Genomic DNA, 18,265 nt, shown 5'->3' with positions numbered 1-18,265 from the left:
GAGATAGAATAACTAAAATCTAGTCAAACTGAAATTAAAAATGCTATAACCGAGATGCAGACTCAAATGGATGCCATAAAAATGAGGATAGACAAATCAGAGGAATCAGTGATACAGAATATAAAACCATGAAAAATAATGAACTGAAAAGAAGAGGGAAACAAAGGTAATGGATCACAAAGGCAGACTTAGGGAACTCAGCGACTCATTAAAACAGACTAACATTGGTATCCTAAGAGTCACAGAAGATGAAAAGAGAGCAAAACATTTATTCAAGCAGATTACAGCTAAAACTTCCCTAATATGGGGAAGCATACACACACCAAAATCCAAGCACAGAGAACTCCCATTAATTCAACAAAAGCTGACCATCGCCAAGGCTTATCATAGTCAAATTCACACAATACACAGACAAGAAAGAATCCTAAAAGCGGGAAGGGGGAAAAAAAACCTAAACCTACAAGAGAAGACAGATCAGGTTTGCAGCCGATCTGTCCACAGAGACTCAGCAGGCCAGAAAGGAATAAAAGGAAATATTCAACATGCTGAATGGGAAGAATATGCAGCCAAGAATTCTTTATCCACCAAGACTGTCATTCAGAACAGAGAGATAAAGAGTTTCCTAAACCAAAAAAAAAAAAGTAAAGGAGTTCATTACCACTAAACCAGCCCTGCAAGAAATATTAAGGGGGACTCTGTGAGTGGGGGGAAAAAGACTCAAAGCAACAAAGACTAGAAAGGACCAGAGAACATCACCAGAAATACCAACTCCACAGACAACACAATGACACTAAATTCATCTCTTTCAATATTCACTCTGAATATAAATGGACTAAATGCTCCAATCAAAAGACATAGAATTTGGGGCACCTGGGTGGCTCAGTCGTTAAGCGTCTGCCTTCGGCTCACGTCATGATCTCAGGGTCCTGGGATCGAGCCCCGCATCGGGCTCCCTGCTCCGCGGGAAGCCTGCTTCTCCCTCTCCCATTCCCCCTGCTTGTGTTCCCTCTCTCGCTGTGCCTCTCTCTGTCAAATAAATAAATAAAATCTTTAAAAAAGAAAAAACATAGGATTTCAGAATGGATTAAAAAAAAAAAACAAGATCTATTTTTATGCTGCCTACAAGAGACTAATTTTAGACCTTAGGACACCTGCAGATTGAAAGTGAGGGGATGGAAAACCATCTACCATGCTAATGGACATCGTCAAGAGAAAGCTGGAGTAGCCAGTTATATCAGACAAACTAGATTTTAAACCAAAGACTATAACAAGAGATGAAGAGATGAAAAAAAAAAATACAAAGAAATAATGCATGGGTTAACCAGGAAATTAATTTAAAAAATACATGAATGCAAATGAAAACACAACAGTCCAAACCCTTTGGGATGCAGCAAAGGCAGCCCTAATGGAAGTATATTGCAAGGTCTACCTCAAGAAGCGAGAAAAGTCTCAAATACACAACCTAACCTTACACCTAAAGGAGCTAGAAAAGGAACAGCAAATAAAACCCAAAGCCAACAGAAGAAGGGAAATAAATATTACAACAGAAATAAACTATATAGAAACAAACAAAAAAACAGAAGAACAAACCAATGAAACTAAGAGCTGGTTCTCTGGAAGAATAAAAGTGACAAAACCCTTAGCCAGACTTATCGAAAAGAAAAAAGCAAGGACCAAAATAGATAAAAGCACAAATATAAGAGGAGATATCACAACCAACACATTTATACTATGATAAATTATATGCCAACAAACTGGGCAATCAGGAAGGAATGGACAAATTGCTAGAAACTAACAAACTACCAAAACTGGAACAGGAAGAAATAGAAAATTTGAACAGATCATAACCGGCATAGAAATTGAATCAGTAATCAAAAATCTCCCAACAGGGGCACCTGGGTGGCTCAGTCAATTAAATGTCCAACTCCTGGTTTTGGCTCAGGTCATGGGATCAAGCCCAACTTCGGGCTTTGCACTCAGCTTGAAGTCTACTTCAAATTCTCTCTCCCTCTCCCTCCCCAACTCGCTGTCTCTATCAAATAAGTAAAATCTTAAAAAAAAAAAAAAAAACTCCCAACAAACACAAGTCTGGGGCCAGATAGCTTTCCAGGGTAATGTTACCAAACAATTAAAGAAGAGTTAATACCTATTCTTCTCACTCTGTTCCCAAAAATAGAAATGGAAGGAAAACTTCCAAACACATTCTACAAAGCCAGCAATACCTTGATTTCAAAATCAAGACCCTACTAAAATGAAGAATTGCAGGTAAGTATCCCTAATCAACATGGAGACAAAAATTCTCAATAAAATATGAGCAAATCGAAGTCAACAGTACATTAAAAGAATTATTCACCATGATCAAGTGGGATTTATTCCTGGGCTGCAGGGGTGGTTCAGTACCTGCAAAAAAATCAACGTGGAACACCATATTAACAAAGTTTAAGAACCATATGATCCTGTCAATAGCTGCAGAAAAAGCATTTGACAAAATACAGCATCCTTTCTGGATAAAAACACTCAACAAAGGAGGGATGGATGGAACATACCTCCACATCATAAAGGTCATATACAAAAGACCCACAGCTAATATCATCTTCAATGGCAAAAAATTCAGAGCCTTTCCCCTACAGTCAGGAGCAAGACAAGGATGTCCATTCTCACCATTACTATTCAACATAGTACTGGAAGTCTTAGCCTCAGCAATTAGACAATAAAAAGAAAAGGCATCTGAATCAGCAAGGAAGAAGTCAAACTTCCACTCTGTGCAGACAAAATGATAATCTATATAGGAAACCCGAAAGACTCCACCAAAAACTTGGTAGAACTCATATGAATTCAGCAAAGTCACAGGATATAAAATCAATGTGCAAAAATCTGTTGCATTTCTCTACACCAATAATGAAGCCACAGAAAAAGAAATCGAGGTAGAATGGTGGCAGCCACAGAGGCTCTGGCAGCTTGGGACTGAGTGCAAGTAACAGAATTACCCTGATGCTTCAGAGGCTCTTCGGATTCTCCTCTCTCATTCGGTCTGCAGTCTCAGTTCATTTGAGGAGGAACACTGGTGTTACAGCAGTGGCATTTAATAAGGAACTTGATCCTGTACAGAAACTCTCTGTGGACAAGACTAGAGAATACAGAACTAAGCAACAGGCATCTGAAGGACCCATTGATACTGGCCCAGAGTACCACCAAGACCTAGAGAGAGAGCTTTTTAAGCTTAAGCAAATGTATGGTAAAGCAGAAATGAATACATTCCCGGACTTCAAATTTGAAGAACCTAAATTTGAAGTCATCGAAAAACCCCAGTCCTAAAGAAAGAATGTAAAATTTATTTGGTAATTTGTCCTAGATTAGTTGTACAACTGTATCAGAATAAACATACATTTCTCAACTGTCAAAAAAAAAAAAAAAGAAATCGAGGAATTAAGGAATCGATCTCATTTGCAATTGCACCAAAACCAGTAAGATACCTAGAAATAAACCTAACTAAAGAGTTAAAAGATCTGTACTCTGGAAACCATACAATACTCATGAAATTGAGGAAGACACAAAGAAATGGAAAAACATTCCCTGCTTATGGATTGAAAGAACAAATACTGTTAAAATGTCTATGCTACCCAAAGCAACCTACACATTAAATGCAATCCCTATCAAAATACCATCAACGTTTTTCACAGAGCTGGAACAAACAATCCTAAAATTTGTATGGAACCATGGAAGACCCCAAATAGCAAAACAATCCTGAAAACAAAAAACAAAACTAGAGCATCACGATTCCAGATTTCAAGCTCTATTACAAAGCTGTAGTCATCAAGACAGTATGGTACTGGCACAAAAACAGACACACAGATCAATGGTACAGAATACAGAAATTAGAAATGGACCCACAACTATATAATCAAGTAATCTTTAATGAAGAAAAAAAAATACCCAATGGGAAAAACAGTCTCTTCAACAAATGGTGTCATGAAAAATGGACAGCCACATGAAGAATGAAACTGGACCACTTTCTTGTACCATACACAAAAATAAATTCAAAATGGATTAAAGACCTAAATGTGAGACAGGAATCTGTCAAAATCCTAGAGGAGAACACAGACAGCAACCTCTTTTACTTCGGCCATAACAACTTCTTAGTAGACACATCGCTGGAGGCGAGGGAAACAAAAGCAAAAATGAACTATTGGGACTTGATATCAAGATGAAAAGCTTCCACACAGTGAAGGAAACCATCCACAAAACTAAAAGGCAGCCTACGGAATGGGAGAAGATATTTGCAAACAACATTCTGATAAAAGGTTAGTATCCAAAATATACAAAGAACTTATCAAACTCAACACCCCAAAAATAAATAATCCAGTTAAGAAATGGGCAGAAGACATAAATAGACAATTTGTACAAAGAAGGCATCCAACTGGCTAACAGATACACGAAAAGATGCTCAACATCACTCATCATCAGGGAAATAGAAATCAAAACCCCAATGAGATATCACCTCCCACCTGTCAGAATGGCTAAAATTAACACCACAGGAAACAACAGGTGTTGGCGAGGACGCGGAGAAAGGGGAACCCTCCTACACTGTTGGTGGGAATGCAAGCTGGTGCAGCCACTCTGGAAAACAGTATGGAGGTTCCTCAAACAGTTAAAAATAGAGCTACCCTACGATCCAGGAATTGCACTACCAGGTATTTACCCAAAAGGATATAAAAATACAGATTCAAAGCTGTACATGCACCCTGGTATGTATAGCAGCATTATTTACAGTAGCCAAACTATGGAGAAAGCCCAAGAGTTCATCTACTGATGAATGAACAAAGAAGATGTGGTATATATACAATGGAATATTACTCAGCCATCAAAAAAATGATGGACGGAGCCAGAATGTATTGCGCTAAGTGAAGTAAGTTAGAGAAAGACAAATACCCTATGGTCTCACTCATATGGGGAATTTAAGCAAGAAAATAGATGAACATATGGGAAAGGGGAGAGAAAAAAAAAGGAGAGGGGGGAAACAAGCCCTAAGAGACTCTTAACAATAGAGAAGGGAGGGTTGATAGAGGGAGGTGGGTGGGTGGTGGGCATTCAAGACTGCACTTGTGATGAGCACTGGGTGCTATAGGTAAGTGATGAATCACTGAATTCAACTCCAGAAACCAATATTGTACTTTATGTTAACTAACTAGAATTTAAATTTTTTTAAAAAAATGGAAATAAAGACAAATGTGCTAAGTGTTAACCACTGGTCAATCTAGGAGAAGTGTATGTGTACCCAAATTCATTGTACTAACCTTGCACATTTTGGGTAGGTTTGAAATTTTTCAAAAACAAAAAACCTTAGCGAAAGTTTTTCAAATAAGGAATGTTTGGTGAATAAAGAAATCCATAAGCAGGACTCAAAATGACTTTTCTATGCCCCACTGAGGGTAACAGATGAAGCTGCTCAGGCTAGAGGTGACTGGCCAGGGGCACCTGGCACCTCAGCCCCTCTGGCGACATCACGGGCTGAAGGATTCACAGCCTCGGCCCCCAGAAGCCCTGTGCAGCACCCGGAATGAGAAGCACTGCTGGGAACAAATGAAGGTGCTTAGGAACCAAAAGAATCAGCAGTTTCATGAAGGAAAATGAACTCTGATCCACTGTAATCAATCAGCCTGTTACCAGCTTACTATTCACCTTCAATTTCACATCCAAAGGCAACTTCCCTCTTTTGTGCTTTATCTGGTGGAATCGTTATTTGCGGCCGGGGGTATCAGTGTTATTTTAAAGGTTTACTCAGGAAGGGATTCTAGGAAAACAGTAGGGAGAGCAGGATATTTTTGTAATCTCTCTAAATATATACATAACAACTAAATACCAAAACCACAAGCTCACGGATAATGTAAAGCTGGGTGACTAATAAGCAGGTAAGGACAAACCATCAGCCATGGTGGCATCACCTTCTGGGCAGGTGAGTGCAGAGGGAAACAAGGGCATCTGATAAGATATCCTGCAAAAACAGCCCCCTCATCCACCACGGGTACTCCCTGGGAAGGAACATGCCGAACCATCAAGTACAGAAACACTGGGGGAGTTTCCCTCCTCCCTGCAGCAGCTGAGTACAAGGAACCTACAGGGAGGCTGACGGGGCTCATGTAGGTTGGCCTCCACTCATCCTGGAAACTGGCCCACTGAGTCTCCTTTCCAGGGCAGGGACCCACAATGAAGACACCACCCACTTGAGTGGAATCATAATGGAGGAGAGACACACCAGAAGGGAGAGAAGACAACCAAGGTAAAGGCAAGGTAGCAGGACCAGGGCAGGAAGCTTCAGGGAAAAGGCTCCCACACACCTGATCACACCATCAAAACAGAAGAGGGAGCACTGCCAAGTTGGAAAAGGCAGCCACCAACCCCACCTCCCTCCAGAAGTTTACTTTCCTGACTACACATGAAGAGCAACAGAAGGATCCAGATAAAATCCCAAAGTTCTAAGTAAGAGTAACAAGTGGAACATATCTACATGTAATGAAGGCATGCCAGAAATACCCATGTAACTGCAACTTTCTATTTCGAACTATGTTCAAAGACACATGGACAAAAAAAAAAAAAAAAGACACACGGAAATGATGGAACACAGGAAAAAACAACATGAAGCAGAATTAGACGCAGTCATGAGGTGACGGAACTCAGGCAATTGAAGAAAACATTTCAGAAATGAATACCAACCTAGAAGGAACACCTGCAAGGTCAAAAAAGAAAAAAGAAAAAACTTTCAAAAACACTAAGAAAAAAACTGAAAGGAAATAAAGGGATAAAAATGATTTGAGAGAAAGTGACAAATACTCAGGGAGAAATAAGATCTAATATAGAGCAAACAGAAGCCACTGGAGAGGAAAAAATCTTTGTTGCAAGAAATTTGCTATTATATATTGCCAGAGCACACCACGTACCTGGGAATACGAATTTTGAGTGACTAATACCAAGATGCAGTCTAGTGCAATTATTGACCATGGGAGAAAGAAGAATCCCCTGGGGCTAGTGACTTCTAAGAGAAAGAAAATTAGGTTATCATCCATCTTCCAAAGCGATGCTTCTAAAAGACACAGTAACCTATTTAAGATAATCAAGATAATGTGATCTAAGGGTATTTAGATCCACCTAGTTTATTTTCAAGTATAAAGAACACAAACTAGTAACTACGTGCAGGAAGTCTGAGCAGGTTGTTCCTGAAAACACCAGCCCATCCCACCTAGCTCCCCACAAAATAGCAGAGAACAAGCTTCTAAGAGCCCAAATGACTAGCCAGCCAGCCAAAGAGCTGGAGCAAAAACTTACAGAACTTATGTCAACTTACGGAACAAAGACTAAACAAGGATTAAAGTGAAAAAGTAGGTTATTGGCTGAGGGCTCAGGTAATGTAGATGCAAAGGGATTTTTTTCCAAGAATGGGGAAAGTGTACGTAAAAAAATCTTACTGCAGCCCCCCCACTGCAGCCATGCCCTGTGACCAGGTGTTCATCCGGAGAGGTCCCTTCACATCTCATCCTCCGGAGCTCACTGAAGCATGGAACCTCCACCCTGGTATTTGCTGACCTTGGTCCCTTCCCCACGTCCAGTGAATACTGATCAGATGAAAACTACAATGACACAGAGTCCACATTAGCAACTTCTGGGATGGCAGAAACAATGAAGTCTAAGGTCAAGCAGAGAGAGTTATCGCTAGGTAGTCCTGTTCAATAGCTGGCCAGCAGCTACATGAGGGAGGGAAAGCCAACCACTACCAAATCCTGGCTTGCGTCCTCCCAAATTCACAACGTGACCTCCATGAAGGCACACAATTTCATGTGCCTGGGACACTGCTGGATCCCCAGGGCTGAAACTAGCACCTCACCTGGCACATACCAGGCATTCCGCCAACACCGAGCGAATGAGTGAACGCTACAAGTGAAGCACCAGAGAATGAATTCATTCATATTCCTATTTAAAATTGAGAAAATAATTCAATGCTGCCAACGTACTAACAACCACTAAACTGCATTCTTGAAGTAGATGAATTTTACCACATGTGAATTGTGTATCAATAAAACTTAATAAAAATAATTGAGCACCTGCTTTATACCAGGCACTGATGATGTGCGAACACAGAACCAACAAGGTCTGCCTCTAAATAAGACTGATAATATCTTTTATTAAGACCCTCCACAGACTAATACCCCCCCACCAGGGGAGAAAAACCACCAGGACAGCCATGAGGGATATAGCCCCACGTGGATTAAAATGGCGTCACAGAATCCTAGTCTGTGCAACATGCAAGAATTCCAGCCCAACTCCACACTGGCCCCATTATACACTGAGCCAACTGCAGCTTTAAGTAGAAATGCAGCCAGTGCCCCCCACCCCCAACACATGCAACCTGACCCCAGGACCAGCTTGTTTTCCCCCCTATACCACACCGCTTTGGCCATAAATGCTAGGGAGATGTTTGCCTCCATCACTGAGGTGGAAGTCACGGAAAACCAATTAAAAACAAAAACAAAAACAAAAACAAAAAACAGGGGCTACAGAACACCAGCCTATGGGTTACCCTCAGAAAACAAGGCTCAGATGGAGTCAAACCCTTTCACAAGTCACACTACAACAACACACAATCACAGAATACGCCATTTCAGGGACATATACTATCCCCCACTTTACAGAAAAAGAAATTGAGGCACAGGATGGTTCATTAACCTGCCCCAAATACTCACAGCTAATAAGCCGTGGACCCAGGATTTGAACCTGCACCTGTCAGAAGCTGGGACAAGAGACATCAGTGAATCGTGTCTTACTCTGCTAGGGCTGCCATAACCAAGTACCACAGACCCGGTGGCTTACACACTACACATGTATTTCCCGGCGTTTTGGAGGCTGGAAGCCCAAGACCAAAGTGTAGGAGGTTTGGTTTACTCCCGAGGCCACTCCGCTCAGCTTCCAGATGGTCTCCTTCTCCTGGTGTCCTCACATGGTCCTTCCTCTGTGTGCCTGCATTCCTTCCTGCTAGCTCTTCCTCTTCTCCTAAGAACCTAACAACATCCATCATTTTGGATCAGGGCCCTACCCTGATGACCTCATTTATCCTTTATTACTCCTTTAAGACCCTGTCTCCGCATACAGTCACATCAAGGGTTAGGACTGCAAGCATAGGAATTTTGGGAGGACATTAACTCAGTGTTTAGCAAATAGTGACCCACTTCTGACGAGGCCAATGCCATGGCAAGTTTATAAGCAAGGCAGGGAGTAACATGCAGCCCAGTAAGATTAGTAACAATTCAGATAATCCCTAAGCATCAGCTCTAAAAATGGAAAAATCCCCAAATAATTATGCCCGAGCCCCATCTCCCTTTGGAAGTTACCTAAGCGGTAAACGAAATGTAATTAACATTTTTTGTTAGGCTTCTCCAGAGAGGACACTAAGCTATGTCCCTCCTAGCTCAAGGACAGAAGACTTAAAATTTGCAGTAGACTAACGATATTTGCAATTTATAGAACCATTTTCCTCCTCCAAAAATCCCAAGAGCTCAACCGCACACAACACACAATCTCCTTCAACATGCTGTTTATTACTAAGGGGGAGAACTTAGTCACTTTCCAACAAGCCACCCAGGAGATTCCATTTTCAGCTCGTTGTGCAACCTCCTCATCTTTGTGTCATTCGTTATTAAGAAAGCACCAACAGGGTTATCGCGTGGAAAATACACCTATTCCTTTTTCTTTTCTTTTTTTTCTTAGAGCGAGAGAGCGCACAAGCAGGAGCAGAGGGAGAAGGAGAAGCAGGTTTTTAAATGAGCTTTGAGGATTCTTTTGCGCTGGTTCCGAGGCTGCCTTGACCGCTGGTGAATGCCACACGAGGTGGGGTGCTGTCACCGCTCCAACCTGCTCCTGCCCGGCCCAGGGCACCTGGCACGAACCTGCCGTGCAGTTGGTGGGAGTCCAGCGACAAACCCCTCCACAGCCCGTCTGCCCAGAGCGAACACTCTTCTCTGAGCCGAGGTCAAGGCTGGAAAAACTCCAGTGACTTCTTCCTGCCCTTCGAGCAGAGCGGTCACAGGCTGACCAGGAGCCAAGCGCGCTCCTGAGGGGTTCCGCTCCACCACCCCTCCCACATGGTTGTTCCTGCAGCTCAGGAGCACAAAGCCGAAGGCCCAGCCACGTCCCAGGAGAAGCCCCTGGGGGATGCTGTGCAGCAGCGACAGAACACCAAGGAGGTGCTGATCTGGAGTCTGAGGCTCTGTCATTTTAGGGACAGTTAGCAGGTGCCTGCCATTGCAGATAAAGACTTCCCATCAATCACTTTCACTTTTGCTGAACCATCAACAAACAGCGGCAAGGCTGTAAAACCCAGCCAAGCATCCAAGGAATTAAAATACATTAAGCCCTCAAGAGAGGAAACTTCTCTACCAGCATCTCACAAGTTGGGAGATGAAGCCCTTCCCTTCTCCCAAAGGGTCTCACCAGCTGCAAAAGCAGGTGTCTGGCTCCTGGTTGGCAGACAAGCTTCTCCTAATACGCATGTAGACGCAGCTGTGTGTCACAGTGGGACAGGGCTAGAATGTGAAGCCTCAAGACCCAGATGCAAGTAGCTAATTCAGCACCTGGCAACTAACCACTTGGCAAGAGGGCTGTCAGGGGGAGGGCAAAATAAGACCTCAGGCCAAAAGCAGCCACAACCATGGGAAATAAAGTTTTGTTGGTAACAGTATCTTGTAATTAGAGTTTTACGGATACACCGCCACAACTGTTCATTGATGTGTCATCTGTGGCCGTTTCTACACTGCGCTGGCAGAGTGGAGTAGTTCCGACAGAGATCATGGGGTCAACAGATCCCAAAGTATTTACTATCTGGTCCCTTACAGATGAATTTTACCAACTCACGAGCCATACGATTCCTCACATCAGTTACCTTATATCTTCAAATCTCAGTGTCCATTACCCTTAAAGTGAGAATTGCACAGCCAACTTCCTTCCTATCTAAAAATGACATTCTTTCGTTCTAACATTATACTCTTAACAATGTAACATTATACCCTTAATAACTGCTGTCGAGTTCTAAGCACTTTACCCAGATTTCCTTGTTTAATCCGTACAACAACCCTATGAAGAAAATCATATTATGGTTCCATTTTACAGACTAGAACAGGAGGCTCAGAGAATGATGACCAAGGTGACAGCTCTAGTCAATGGCAGAGCGGAGGTTCAGCCCCAGCTCCTAATCCGTGTTGTCACCCCCTTCCTTTCAGGTCCTGGGGACACAGGTAGAGGTGCCACCCACCAGAGCAGAGCAAGGACGGATCTCAGCCCCACCCAAGCCACCCTGACACCCTCTGCCCTGTCTCCGTGCTCTTCCTCCAGCCTGGTCCTCTCCTTCCTGCCATTTCCTTCTCCCCTTAAATTGCCAAGAACAATACACCACCTTTTATTTTAAGACACATACATAACCTACTTCTCCTCAGCACGTAAGCAAAGCCAAACCATGTGAGAGTCTCCTCAGGTACCGAGCTGCAGTTCATTCTTGGGCAACACTTCACATTGTTAAGTACGTAAAAAGTAAAATTTGAAAACACACACACAGACAAACTCTCAGAGAGTGTAATACTTCCAGAATAAAAATTCGAAGTTTTTGGTCTAAGTTAGGGGGAAAACTAAAAACCCATGTGTGCCCCCAGACCACCACCAGCAAGCAGCAGTGGGGGGAATGTCTGCTAACAACTTCACCGTTCATCAATTCAGGCCTCCCATCGGTCCTCACAAAAGCACCATGAGTTAGGTAGGTTTGGCATCCATTGGAAACTGAGGTAGAGAGCAGCAGACTTGCCTGAAGGTACCACGGCCTGTAAGGAGCAGAGCTGAGAATTAAAACGAAGTCCTCAACCAGATGTAACCACTGACCGCCAACCATGCCACAAGCTGTGGACAAAGGAGACAGTAGAGGCTGAGGTCAACAACGAACACCTGTAATAATTATTACAAACGTGAATTTGACATAAATGCTCTATTAAGCCTAAAAAGTAGGGATCCTTCACCCGTGACCAGCAGAAGTTCCTCTACTCTTCACTTCAAAGACCTGAAATCCAGGATCCTGGATTTGCCAACATTTCCAGGTAGAAGAAATTCGTCTGCTTTTGGGGGAGTCACCCCATTCCCTTCCTTCTGGAGACTGCCCTTCAGGAAATTCTAGTGGGTCTATCAATCCCACAGCCCCACCTTCCCTACCTACCGGGGGTGGACACCTGACCCTGGCTAGCCCGTCCCTCTGGAACTGACAACCAAGCCAGGGGAGGCCCTACTGACCCTTACAGACTGAGCCAGGGTCCTTTTGGGGAGGAATGGTGTTCCTCACTCTGCAGAGATCCTTCAAGAAGACTGTAAGCCTGGAGCTACTCAAAGTCATGTTTGCCACCTCTCAAGAATGCCCACCTGTGTAAGAGGTCAATCCATAAAGAAAGCTCAGGGCTAAGACTCAGAGCCCAGAAACTTTGTTCCTGTTTTGGATCCATATCAGAAGCGGACACCATCCTTTTGGGCTTCCCACTAATAGGTTCCTTGTTTTTTTTTGGTTTTGTTTTATGTAAACTGACTGGAGTTCACTTTTTTTTTTTAAAACCTGCAACCCAAAGAACCCTCACACACAGGGCTTCCTCTACATTCGCCATACCTAGGGAAAGCACCCACCGGCTACCGCCCCGAACCATACACTCCTCTTTGGCAAAGAAACCACATGGACTTTGGAATACGGCCCCAACTGGAGCTGGGGGCTCCCGCCTTCTCGCTCTCTCAGCAAACGGTTTTAAATACACAGGCTCAAAATAAGAGAGTCCACCACACACACACACACACACACACACACACACACACACACACACACACACACACACACACACACACACACACACCATGCTCTGGCAGAGACCTATCAAAAGTGTACATTTACTGCTACCTGACTCAGGAGGATCACAAGAAGGAAGTAACTTGAGTACTTTGTAGCTCCCCCTCTTTTTTCTTTTTTTTTAAATAAATTTCAGCCTTTTGGCAAGGCTTTAGTGATACAACAGCAGGCTCTAGAGCCAGGATCCATTTGGTGCTCTTAGTTATAACGTGATGATGATGGGAGCAACTCTGTGAAACCCCCATTAACAGCAGGAGTCATACATTTCTGGAGGAAACCGTCAGATCGTCCGAGAGTCTCTGTTAAGCGGGGAGGAGGGTTGGAGTTCTCCTATGGGGTCTATCAGGAGCTAGCGAAGGAATCACAGACCACCAGCATGCACCCTGGCCCTAGTCAAAGGTCTTCCCAGCTCTCCTTCAAACCACCAAAGTAATCTCAGATACAAAACTCCCATCACTTCCCCACGACCCTAAAAGCACCTAAAAGCCATGATTTTTCTCCTGAGCTCCAGAGCCATAAGTAAATCCCACCACTATCTACCTGGAAATCAAGGTCTCCTGGAGATCTCCTATGAAGCCCCGGACTGGCATCACACACACACACACACACACACACACACACACACACACACACGCACGTGCACTCACACACGCTCAGGCCCACACACCTCCTTCAGAGCCCCATCATCCTCCACCGCTCCCTCGTCCTAACCGGCCCGGCTCACGGAGCCTGCCTGCCCAGCTCTACACACAGTATCCTCTATGGCCCACCAGCACCTCTCAAGGGCAGCCCATTGGACCCCCGGATCACTACCACCCTCCCCCTCCTGGCCTCCAGCCTGCTGGGAGCACCCCCCCAAATGCACTGCCAGGGCGCCATCACTCCACATGCCGGCTTTGGACACACAGCATGGGCAGGCACCCCAGGCGCCACACGCCCACAGCCCTGTCCTTCCCTTGGCAGCACAGGGGAGACTGGCTGCCAGGGCACTGGAGAGACCTGGGGAGCTGGGCTGTCCCCGAGCGCCCCCCTCCAAGGCCCGCCCCCGCTGTGCTCGCTGCTTGCTTTCCCAGCAACCACCTCGCCCGCGGAGTGCCAGGGCTCCCTGAGGCCCCACTGCCCTTCACTGCGGGGCCGCCTCCCTCACCCACATGCTGCCGGGCTGCCTCCAGCACAGGGGAGCTGCTCCCCCTCTCCACAGCACTAGTTCTCCATCGGGGCCAATGCCAATGCTGGGGACAGGGGGCCACGTGTGAAGACGTTTTTGGTGGTCATGATTGAGGGGAGGCTGCTACTGGCATCTAGCGGGCAGAGCCCCGAGAAGCTGCTCAAGGTCCTGCAGTGCATGGGACAGCCTCCAACAAAGAGTGACAGCCCCTAACATCCACAGGGCTGGGGGGGGGTGACCCCACTTGAGACTAAGTTCCACCGGGGAGAAATCCTTTCTACCTGCCTTACTGTCTCCCCTCCCCCCCAGTGCCGGCTACACAGGGGTACGTGCATACTCCAAGTGACTCCCTCACTGCTTCCTGCACCCTCCCACTCACCGAGCACCCTGTCCAAAGATAAAGGGACTGCACCACAGTCCCTCAGGTAGGAGGCAGGAGACACCAGACCCCAGTCCAGGCCCAACAAGTCTGTGCCCACCGACGAGCCCCACAGGGTGTCCTGGGCTCCTTCCTGGGAAGAAGTCCCCAAAGGGTTCCATGTGCAGTAGGCACCTTCTGGCATATTTAACGTCCCAGTGGGGCCTTGGAAGGCCTGTGTACACAGCAGTCGGCCTTGGGCTCCGAGCCCACCCTAGGTGCTGGTCAAGTCCTCTCTGCAACGCGGGCTCCCTCACAATTGTAGACAGGAGTAGGGCCCTCAAACTAAAACCTCTTCAAGCTTCTCTCACATCCCCTAGTGTGCCCCTTACTCCTTGTTTTTTTGAGCCTGAATGAGCTCAAGGGGGTTTTCTCCTTCCCCTCTACTCCCTTTTCTAACAGGTTTATTAAGATACAATTCACCTAGCATACCAGTCACCTACTGCACACATACAATAAATGTTTTTTACTGCAAGTAGCACCACGCTCCGTCTTCGGGCATTTCATCACCCCCAAACCCACACCCCTTAACCGTGGCCTCAAGTGCTGAGGTCACCTCTGAAGTCCTCCTTCAGGGAGGGCACGGTCCGTCCAGATGTGGGCCCTCCCTCGTGAATGCCCTCCCCCGCCGGTGCCCGTCAGAAGTGGAATGGCACCTCCCCGGCCAGCCCCCAGCTGCCATGCTCACAGCCTCTTCCAGCAAGGATTTGGGGCAAGAAGAAACCAGCATTCAAGTTACTGCAACTCATTCACTTCCTTTTTCTATGAATTCCTGTTATCTTCCGAAAAGATCTTAGAGGGCAACCTACCAGAAAGCACTGATAAGAATTTATGTAACACTCTAATAATAACCCAAGATGGATCATTAAAAAAATTCTAGCAGCAAAGGTGAACTCAGGAAAGTGCTCAGATTGCCTCACTGTGATGAGGGATGAAAAGAAGCCCCAAGAAGTCGCTCTTAAGGAGAAAACCAGGGACATTAAGTGGATCGGGCGCTAAAAGGCACACTAGGGTCTCAAGGCCCCAGTTTGCCCATGCGGCTGCCTGCTAAGTGTCCAGGCCTCGCCCTAGGGTCACTGGGACACCCCTCAGCCTATCCCATTCTGAGAAGAGGCTTTGAGCCGGAGTAAGGCACAGAAGGAGATGGACATTTCACATGGAGGAACACAGAAGAGAAGTAACTACACAGAGTTTAGAATCAAAGTGCGTTCAATTGCCTGCATGACCTTGCTATTGTGACCTTGGACAAGGGTTACTTCTGCTTCTGAGCCTCCGTTTCTTCCTCCGAAAGGAGAATTATCCTCTCCCCCGTCTCCTGTTGCTCACCTCCCAGCCTTTGCATATCCTGTTGCCTCCTTCTGAGGATTCCTCCCTTTGATTCTATCTGCTCAAGCATCCCTTCCCCAAGAGCATCTTCCCTGATCCGCGCCCTCCATCATGTACGTACAAGCACTAAGTGTCTCTTTACTGCCTTTACACAGCCCGCACTTCTTCAGAGCACAACTCTGCCTGCAAATACACACTTACTGAGGTGAGTGCCTGATGACCGCCTGCCTCCCCACCAGAATGTGAGACGTGTCCGCCAGCTCGCGTCACTGTCTCCCAGGGCTCCTGGCACAGCACCCAGCAGCCCATAGGAACTCAGGGACTCGATTTTTCAAATTGAAAGGCAGTGTAGCATGGTGACGGAGAGCCTGGACTCTAGAACAGGGGTCAGCACATTTTCTCCGTAAAGGGTGAGACAGGAAACACCTCAGGCTTCGTGAGCCCAACGGCCGGTGTTGCCACTGCTCAACTGTGCTGTGGCGGGGCCAACGCTGCCGTGGACAGCCCGTCAATGGAGGGGCATGCCCGTGCGACAGGAGCACCGTATTTACCAAAACAGATGGCAGCTCTGCCAGCCACAGTCTGCCAAGCCCAGCTCCGGAGTGAGTGTCTGAATTCCAATCCTGGCTCAGTGCCTCCCCAGCTATGGCCCCCCGGACAAGCCACTTATCCCCTTTGTGCCTCCGTCTTCTGTCAAATGGCATGGATAATAGTATTTACCTCAATGAACTCTGGGAGGATTCAATGAGTGCCCAGAATACAGCAAGCACTCAATAAATGTGAGCTACCACAATCATGAGAGTCCTTGTTAATGGTGGTAAGGATGACCAAACCAATGACTGCACCTCCCACCCTCGACAGTTCATAAACGGTGGCCCTATTAACAATGAGGACCATGAAGCCAACCCTGACAAGGAAAGAGGCAACCGGGCGAGCTTGGGGAAGGAAAGGGATTCCAAGATATCTACTCGGACACACAGGCTCCCTGACGGAATGGACAGCCAGACAGGTAGCTCACCACCGTCCCCTCTGGACACCTGACCCTCCTGCTTTCCTGGCAGAGAGCAGAAAAGCACCTCTCGGGGACTCCAGCTCTGGGCCAGGCCATCAGCTGGTACAGTCCCAGGCCATAGGAATCTGATTTCTCCAGAGGCAGGGAGACAAGGACAAAGGACCTGGTGTTTCCATATTCACATGAGGATAATGACTTCATCAGCTGACAGCCAGCCAGGAAATCCATTTTCCTGGTGCAGCCTGCAAAGCTAAGACTTCATCACAGGTTTCCCACAAAACCAAAAATTCCCTGGGATGCCAATGAGACAGGCATAGCGTTAATGAGCCATGTGGGAAGTTGTACCTGACTTTCCCTGGTTTACCACCATCGCAGACTACTGGCAGACCCCACACATAAGGGGAGATCCATGCAGCAATCCAAAGCAAGGATGGAAACATTTTCATTGTTTCAAGTAGGGCTTTGGTACCCCTGGGTGACTCGGTTGGTTAAGCGTCTGACTCTTACATCTCAGGGTCGTGAGACTAAGCACCATGTCGGGCTCCAGAGTCATGAGACTGAGCACCATGTCAGGCTCTGCACTCAGCGGGGAGTCTGCTGGAGATTCTCTCTCTCCCTCTCCCTGCCAGCTCACACACACTCTCTAAATAAATAAAATCTTTTTTTTTTTAAGTACGGCTTTAGTTCTGTTTTGCAAAATAAAAAATAAGTAGCCCAAACAGACCAATAATTACAGTTATTAAATTCACAGCTTTAAGTTGGACCAGGGGTTCCCTGGATCCATACAATAAAGCTTTATCATGCTCCTGATCTTGAACACACATGTATTCTCATATGTACATATACACCACGCTCTGTATGTTTGAAGCGTTTGGTGGCAATTCTCAAAGAAAGACGGGGTCTCCAAGAGAAGAAGGGCACAAAGAATTTTCTGAGTTTCCGTGAGTTGTGGCTATGTAATAGTTTGCCCCTTTCTAGTCCCCCAACAGAGAACAGTCCCCAGCGAAGTAGGTGGGAAAAAATTTAATGAAGAAATCACCCAAATGACACAGCACTCCTCTGCCCCCGGTACCCGAGTCTGGCCAGCACACCGTGAGATCTAGCTGCCAATGCCCTGTGCCTTAGAGCACACCAGCTCCTCCGGGTACAGTGCCCTTCCCTCCCCATCTTTCCCTGGCCGGCTCCTCCAGTCTCGAGGCAGAGCTTGGAAGCCTTCTCCAGCCCTTGCCCTCGGGGTAGGCGTCTTCCTCTGAGCTAGCACAGCACCCTCCCCTTAATGCCCTTGGAGCACTCCCAGCATGGCTTCCCCGTTGGTCTCTCCCAATAGGCTAGATGCCCTTCAAACGCAAGGGCCCTGCCGTTCACTCTGCATCCCAAATACTCTGCTCAGGGCCTGGCACACAGTAGGTGCCCAATAAACGTTTCACTGATTAA

The 18,265-nt window shown here is 46.2% G+C and overlaps 2 protein-coding genes across 7 annotated transcripts in view; one reads left to right on the top strand and one right to left on the bottom strand.

Moving 5' to 3' along the window:
- The window catches only part of SNX29 (sorting nexin 29), a 509,507-nt gene that overhangs the window by 337,075 nt on the left and 154,167 nt on the right, over nt 1-18,265 (bottom strand). The gene's annotated exons all lie outside the window — the stretch shown is intronic.
- On the top strand, nt 2,252-3,315 carry LOC113932917 (ATP synthase-coupling factor 6, mitochondrial-like). The gene is made up of 2 exons (XM_027612458.2): nt 2,252-2,265; nt 2,982-3,315. The coding sequence occupies exons 1-2, from the start codon at nt 2,252-2,254 to the stop codon at nt 3,313-3,315; spliced, it is 348 nt and encodes a 115-aa protein (XP_027468259.2).

This window comes from Zalophus californianus, chromosome 10, assembly GCF_009762305.2.
Source record: "Zalophus californianus isolate mZalCal1 chromosome 10, mZalCal1.pri.v2, whole genome shotgun sequence".
Taxonomy (NCBI): domain Eukaryota; kingdom Metazoa; phylum Chordata; class Mammalia; order Carnivora; family Otariidae; genus Zalophus; species Zalophus californianus.
The sequence above is the reverse complement of the archived record's forward strand: the minus strand, read 5'-3'. Positions and strand labels throughout refer to the sequence as shown.